The sequence below is a fragment of the Pipistrellus kuhlii genome, unplaced genomic scaffold (assembly GCF_014108245.1).
Source record: "Pipistrellus kuhlii isolate mPipKuh1 unplaced genomic scaffold, mPipKuh1.p scaffold_m20_p_15, whole genome shotgun sequence".
NCBI classification, from domain to species: domain Eukaryota; kingdom Metazoa; phylum Chordata; class Mammalia; order Chiroptera; family Vespertilionidae; genus Pipistrellus; species Pipistrellus kuhlii.
Window position 1 is genome coordinate 29,578,813 of NW_023425460.1, and position 7,469 is coordinate 29,586,281.

At 49.3% G+C, this 7,469-nt stretch overlaps 1 protein-coding gene across 1 annotated transcript; it reads left to right on the top strand.

The window, feature by feature from the left end:
• The first annotated feature begins 313 nt into the window (after positions 1 to 313).
• On the top strand, positions 314 to 6,824 carry PGAM1 (phosphoglycerate mutase 1). The gene is made up of 4 exons (XM_036438760.2): positions 314 to 530; positions 3,785 to 4,059; positions 4,812 to 4,992; positions 5,757 to 6,824. Exons 1-4 carry the CDS (start codon positions 392 to 394, stop codon positions 5,924 to 5,926), a joined length of 765 nt encoding a protein of 254 aa, XP_036294653.1. The 5' UTR covers positions 314 to 391; the 3' UTR covers positions 5,927 to 6,824.
• Positions 6,825 to 7,469: the final 645 nt, after the last annotated feature.

The following is a 7,469-nucleotide window of genomic DNA, read 5'->3' on the forward strand; positions in this document are numbered from 1 at the left end:
ATTGGAAGGGCGGGGTGTGTTGCCAACACTCGGGCCAGCAGCCACGCCCCGGGGCCGCCCCCAGTCCCGCCACCGCCCCGGGCCGGGCGCTTACGTGCGCTGCGTGACGGGCGCGGCGGCCGCGGGGCGGGCGGCGGGGGACGCATGCGCCCTAGCGCACCACGGTTCGGCCCCCCTCCCCTCCGGGCCGCCGCGCCGGCGTGGGACGCATGCGCACACCCGGCAGGCGGACGGTGGTTCCGGGCCAGTGGAAAGATTTAGGACGCCAGCGCGCAGGCGCGGTCGAGGGCGGGGGCGGGGGCGGGGGTGGGGGCGGCGGCGGGGGCCCGCCCGCCCGCCGCTCCGGAATCTCAGCAGAGCCTCAGTCTGCTCCGCGCTCGGAACCGCCACCATGGCTGCCTACAAGCTGGTCCTGATCCGGCACGGCGAGAGCGCATGGAACCTGGAGAACCGCTTCAGCGGCTGGTACGACGCGGACCTGAGCCCGGCGGGGCACGAGGAGGCCAAGCGCGGCGGGCAGGCGCTGCGAGGTGCGGAGCGGGCCGGGCCGGGGGCGGGGGTGCGAGGGCCCGGGCGGGCACTGCGCGATCGGGGCCGCCTCGCTCGGTCCCGCGCCCTCCCGGAAAGGGCCGAGACCCTGGGCTTCATCTCGCCAGCGGTTCATTTTGCAGCTGAGGAAATGGGCCCAGAGCAATCGACTTGCTCAAGGTCACCCAGTAGCGTGTGTGTGTGTGTGTGTGGGGGGGGGGGGGCTCGTGCCAGGAAGTGGACTCGGGGCGGCCCCCCGGCAGCCCGCCGTTCTCTTCACGACGACGCCTTGCGAAATTGTCCTTTCTGGTCTGAGCGTTTAGTAACTCCCGGGCGGGTTGTTGGGTTGGATGCCCGGTGTCTTCCAGTTTCCGTAACCAAGCCTTCTCTAGAGGCTGCTGCAGATCCTAGGGAAGCCACAAGCTTATCTCCCGCTGGGGCGTGAGAGTGTGTGTGTGTGGGGTGTCCAGCAGGCATCAGTTTACCAACAAATCCCTTTCTTGTCTCGGCCTTTGCTGCTCAGCGGCATTCTACAAATGCTGTCCACAAAATGCACCCGCAAATGTAATTGAGTGAATGAATGAATGGGTCCAGTTGATCCTCTTCACAGCCTCGTAAAATACACAGATGTTCTGCCCTAACTTCCCATCCTTTCCTGGCCCTCTTTTAGAGTTGGGATAGTGAGGATTGGAAAGATGACTTGTCCAAGGTCATGTCTTAGTCCAGTGCATTGGCTTCGGTTCTGGTTGAGTAAGGGGAGGTGTGAGGAATTGGTAGGCTGCTGGCCAAGGACGCCGGGCAAAGGTGGAGGTGGCGGTGAGATAAGCCTGCCTGGGCAGGGTTGCCCCTGTGGCAGACAGGTCTGTGATTTTGGAATGCTAGTGAGGGAGCCTTCCCTGCTGCCCGCAAGCCAGAGGATCTTTGGACGGAGGAGGTGCTTGGCTAGGTCTGGCCTTGCTCCCTTCTGACCCCTGGACAAAGAAACCAGGTCACCGATGCCTGGTTGATTTGGGACAGGTGTTTGGCCCCAGGTTGCTCTCTCTAGCTTCTTAGAGCAAAGGGTTGGAAAGTCTGGGAAATGCAGTTTGCCGCAGGCGCGGGAATACTCGGGGATGGCCTGGTGCGATCTCATACTGTTCGGGAGAGGCGGGGAAAGGGACGGTGCTGGTGAAGGAGGCCATTTTCTCCCCTGCTGCCGCCAGAAAGAACTATGGGTCTGTGGTAGTTTGCTGATTAGCCCAGGACAAAGACGTTGTAGCTGTCCTCTAAGACTGATCAGAAGGTTAAATTTGTAATCTCTCTTAAAATAACAGAACCTATTTCAATCTTTAAGTAAATGTCGTTAGCATTAGTTTTAAAAAGTCCCATTTAAAATCTTAATGCCTATCATGGGCATCAAGATTATGATATTAATAAATGAAAGACTAAAAGCAAAAACTGACTGATGAAGACCATTAGTAATCAATGAATTAATATAGAAGACCTAGATTACATTTATCAGGACTTTAAGTGATAGTAAGGTTTATAGACGAATCTGATTTCAGGAGGAAGCTAGTGAGAGCTGAGTTTCCCCACCGCACCCCACCCCACCCCACCTCACCCCACCCCACCCCCCACCCCACCCCACCCCCCACCCCACACCACACACCACACCACACGACACCACACCGGCAAATCCATCCCTGGGAGTGTCCTAGACTATGCTTTTGCTTGATGGGCTAGGTAAAGGAACAAGCTTTAGGATGTCTATTAAGAGTCCTAAGGGGGGAATCCTTTTCTCCTTGGGGACCTATTTATGTGTCCCATTTGTGTATTTCATTGCCTTTGAAAATAGCGGCAGTGACATAACCAGTAGTTTTTCAGATGGGAGGCTTGCACTTTGGGTAGTTGCTTCCTATGGACTCAGCTTTTTGGGGGGCACCTTCCCTTCCCTTAAGGTTAGGAGGAGATGGTAACTGAGTCTACTAGACTTGTTCTGAGGCTCAGCGATGAGCTGTGTCCTATTCCCTTGTGGGTGACGGTGGTTTCCTAGTGACTAAGGCTCTCTTCCCCCGTCGGTGTAGTTCTTACTGGCCTCCTTCTCAGTTGAATGACTGGAAGGAAAATTCGCTTCACTTTCATTAATGACTGTTGGCAACTTCAGTATGAGGCAATACTCAGGAAAGTCTGCCGAATTTCAAAGAGGGTTTTGTAGCCTCATGGAGGAAAAGAGGACTGTTTCCCTGCAGTACATAATAAGGAAAGGGCCACATGCCTCTTACAGGGGGAGGGAGAATAAAATTTCGTGAAACATGAAGTAAGGTTAATCTTTGTAACCTACTTATTGGGCCAACAAAACTCTTGACTGCCGCTCCTCAGTAACTATTGTGTGGAGGAGAGATTTGTGTATAAATGAGTCAGGCAGGGCACGGCATTTGCTCTCTCCGGGGGTGATATCTCCTAACCTTGGTTTAACAGTTGACCTAGGTATGTGTGTATATTTCTCAGGGTGCTCAGGAGTAGGCTGACACTGATATGGAAGAAAGGAACTGTGGGACGAAGAGGTTGTGATGTGATTTCCGTATTGTATAGTGAAAATACTAATTTCATGCCACAAAGTTTTATCAGCATCCTTAAGGAGCTCTTGCTGTGTCCTAATTGTTGGGAGTTCAAAAATCACACTTATTATAGACCAGAGCTCAGAGAGGGCTGAAATATATTAGTAATTATCAGTCAGAAGTGATAGTTCTAACTAAAATACAAACATCAGGAACCTTAGGGTTTAGGAAAATATGGAGGAAGCTAGAGATGGTGTTGTAAGCTGGATTTTGGGATCACACATATCTTGGGTTTTAACCTCAGGTAATAGCTGTCTCTATATAATTTGCTTAACTCATTCTAGTCTATATTTTTCTTATCTGTAGAATAGGTTTTAAGGATTGTAACTTCATAGGATTGTTATGAAGACTAAATAAAACACTAAGTACTTAGTCCAGAGCCTGATAGATGGTGAGCCTTCTATAAATGTCTTTTATTAAGAGATTCCAAGTTTTTAGGATCCTTTTCTTGAAAGAATTGTGGAAGGTACTTTGTCAACTGTAAACGTAAGTCAACGCATTTTATCTACCTGAAGGCAGAATATTGCTTTTCCTGCTAGAGTACAAAAAATGAAATATTTGCCAAATATCTTTCATTTGGACTACCTGTTCTTCTATGTAAGAAAATTCTGACTTGAGCAGACCTGATTAGCTTATCACTTTGAACTTACAATTTCTAGATGCCGGCTATGAATTTGACATCTGCTTCACCTCGGTGCAGAAGAGAGCTATTCGGACCCTCTGGACGGTGCTGGATGCCATTGACCAGATGTGGCTGCCTGTAGTGAGGACTTGGCGTCTCAATGAGCGGCACTATGGGGGTCTGACTGGGCTTAACAAAGCAGAAACTGCTGCCAAGCATGGCGAGGCTCAGGTAAAGATCTGGAGGCGCTCTTACGACATCCCACCCCCACCGATGGAGCCTGACCACCCCTTCTACAGCAACATCAGTAAGGTACGTACACGTATGTACAAACCTGGGCTTGGGTCACTCAACCTAGGGATTAGGACCAGGGATTAGAATCTGGGTCACTCTTTTTTGGGGGGGAGGTGGTTATTCCTCATCCGAGGATATTTTCCAATGATTTTGAGAGAGAGTGGAAGGGAGGGTGGTGAGAAGAGAGCAATAGCAATGTGAAAGATTGGTTGCCTCTGCATGTTGGGTAGAAAACCCTCGACCCTTGGTGGGCTGACACTCTTAACCATTCAGCCCCACAGGACAGGGCATCTGGGCCTCACTCTAGCTTTTATTAGTGTGGTGTAGTTCTATTGAGTTTATAATATATGATAAAGCAGTCCATAAATTATATGTAATCCCTTCTCCAAGGAATGACTTTCACTTGTTAAAAGACTTCGTTAATTATGTTATTTACATAAAAAATAATTTATATCTTTATTTTTAATATCTCCACTGCCATAGTTTGTAAAACCTATCTATAGGTGTAGGGCCTTCCTAAGCCCATTGTAAGATAAAGTGAATTGGGAAGAGCCATCTTCTCCTTTTCTGTATGCTTCTTTGAACTGTTAGACTTCCTAGTAGTGGGTGATGGGGAGGAAGGGGCAGGATAATAATTATCCCTTTCTCAGGCTCTCGCTGCATTTTGTGCTCTTGGGAGAAACCCATCACTTTGACCCCTTGGGGGATGAGGAATGGGCAGAAGAGATACAACTGCTAATCACTGGTGAGCTTGGATTTTTTTTGTTTAGGATCGCAGGTACGCAGACCTCACTGAAGACCAGCTACCCTCCTGTGAGAGTCTGAAGGACACTATCGCCAGGGCTCTGCCCTTCTGGAATGAAGAAATCGTGCCCCAGATTAAGGAGGGGAAACGGGTACTGATCGCAGCCCATGGCAACAGCCTCCGGGGCATTGTCAAACATCTGGAAGGTACGCCATTTTTCAGAGGGGCCTTCAAGAGGGATAAAGGAGAATGCCACTAATCGGGGATTTAGTTACTTGGTAGGAAGGAAACCTGGAAAGGGCTGGGCATAGTGATAGTCTTAGAGAGAGTCTGAGTGGTTCCTGGAGGAAACAGCCTGTCCCTGTCCCTCAGCCCCTCTGGAGAGGCAGAGCGGGTCGGAACCCCGGGTGCCTGTTACACATGCAGAACCTCACGTCACACTTCAGGCCTGGTTTGCAAGCGCATTTTTCACCCAGGTGATTTAGATACACATGGAAGTTTGAGATGCCCACTTCTAGACTAGGACTGCTAGTTGAAACTGCTGATAAAATTGTCCTTAATCACAACCTGGTACAATTTCACACATGGATCTCAATTTGCATCTTCAGTTGTTTCACCTGAGGTCCTGGCGGCCAGATCTGCTGAGTTTTTGCAGGCTGGACGGACTACATAGGACATTTGAGATGTACTCAAGTCCTGCTCTACTGTGGGCTTTTGAACCCCACTTTGGGAAAGAGATATGCAGTACACATCTTTCATCCTTTTTCCTGCTTTTCAATGGCTGAGAAATATTGGGGGCATGTGTTAGGAGATCCATCTGTATGGTACAGATCGTTATTATTTCAAATATCAGAAAGGGCCTCTTGTTTTACTTCTAACCAAAGCCTTTGTCACCTAAAGAATGAAGGGTGAACCCAAGGGGTACGGTGGAGTCCTAGCTTGGGTGGCTAATCCTGGTGGGTATTTCCAGGTCTTTCTGAAGAGGCCATCATGGAGCTGAACCTGCCGACTGGTATTCCCATTGTCTATGAACTGGACAAGAACTTGAAGCCCATCAAGCCCATGCAGTTCCTGGGGGATGAAGAGACGGTGCGCAAAGCCATGGAGGCTGTGGCTGCCCAGGGCAAGGCCAAGAAGTGAAGGCGAGCAGGCCGACGCCTTTCCCCAGGACACCCTCCCTCCCACCCCACCCCTCTGCATCTCTCCTGTGCACGTCACACTGACCACATCTGTAGGCATCTTAGGCTGTAGCTGCAGATGGGGACTGGTGGCTCCCAATTTTGTGTTAGCCATTTTGTCTCCCGCACCCACTCCCTTCGTACAATCTAGTCAGAATGACATCTGTAGGGCATGGGTCCTCAGTCTAAGCCTAGGGAGACTCTTATCTAAGAGTCCAGAGATAACAACTTGTTTTCTTGCTAGTATTTTGTTTATTACTAAGGACCTGCTTGAAAGTAGGGGAAGGAGGAGCCATGTTAAGGCATGACCAATGAGAGGCAAGAGAGCCTATTTATGTTCCTGAGAGCAGTCCTGTGCTAATTCTGTAGTCAGGTGGACTGACTGGGGGCTCTAGTCATTCCAGTGGAAGATGAACGCCTTGTGAGTCGAACATTTCCTCCTTGACCCCCGAAAAGCTGGCTCCAGAAGACTGGGATCAATCCTGAATGTTTATGTGTTGCATTTACTTTTACAAAAGAAAAGTATATATCTATAAAATAATACAAAACAAAAACCCTTCTGGGGTTTTTAGTGGCGGTTGAACTATTCCCACATGTGGTCCTCACCAGATAAGCCATTCCTCACACACGGTGGGATGAGCTCCTTGACCTGTAGAGCCATCCTGCTGTTACAGAACCCCTCCCCGGCCTTGTCTCATGGCAGTGAAATGTCTCGTGATCATGTCCCGGTGTGTCTCACTGTGTGTGAGTGCTGAATCACGTTCCAGTTGCTTGGCCCTGCCACGTGGGCCCAGTAAGCATTTTGAGCATAACTACTACATCTTTTTCAGATCAGTATAATAAAGGAGTGATGTGCAATATTTTCTGTGTGATGTGTAATCTCCTGTCTCAGGAAATCAGCTTGAACATTCAACCTGAAATGTTTCATTACCCAAGTTCTTGTATGACAGATCAAGAGCTCAAGGAGAACCAGTCACAGCTTGACACAGCCTGATCCAAAATTGTGTATTACTAGGCTTTCCACCTCAGGCTGGAGGGGTTGGGATGAGCAGGTCTTGGCTGAGCTCTCCGTTCCTGTTGTCAGCTTTTGCTCACTGGTGCTGGTTACCAGATACTCCTTGACTGGAAAGTCAAATTCTGAAACTTGTGCTTTCTAGAGTAAGGTAAAGGCTTAACCAGAGTTTAAAAAAAAAAAACCAATCCTTTTCTATTAACTTGTAGGCTTAATTCACTCTTTTCTTTTTGGCCCCTAAAGTTTTTTGTTTTTTTTTAAATTCTCAAGGATATTTTTTCCATTGATTTTTAGAGTGGGAGGGATAGAGACATTGGTTGGTTGCCTCCCATGCGCCCTCGTAGCACCTCTACCCCCCAGGACCCCTACTGGGGCTGGGAAACATGCACCAGAGCTAAGTGCCCTTTGGTCCTCGGGCTGACACTTAACCACTGAGCCAAAATGGGCAATTTTTATTTACCAATTTTAGAGAGGAAGTGGGGAAGAAACAACT

Excerpts from the sequence above, each read along its gene's own strand:
- PGAM1 (XM_036438760.2), top strand. The coding sequence starts at position 392 with ATGGCTGCCTACAAGCTGGTCCTGATCCGGCACGGCGAGAGCGCATGG. Across the intron at positions 4,060-4,811 it reads TCTACAGCAACATCAGTAAG|GATCGCAGGTACGCAGACCT; the intron begins GTACGTACACGT and ends TTTTTTGTTTAG. Across the intron at positions 4,993-5,756 it reads CATTGTCAAACATCTGGAAG|GTCTTTCTGAAGAGGCCATC; the intron begins GTACGCCATTTT and ends GGGTATTTCCAG.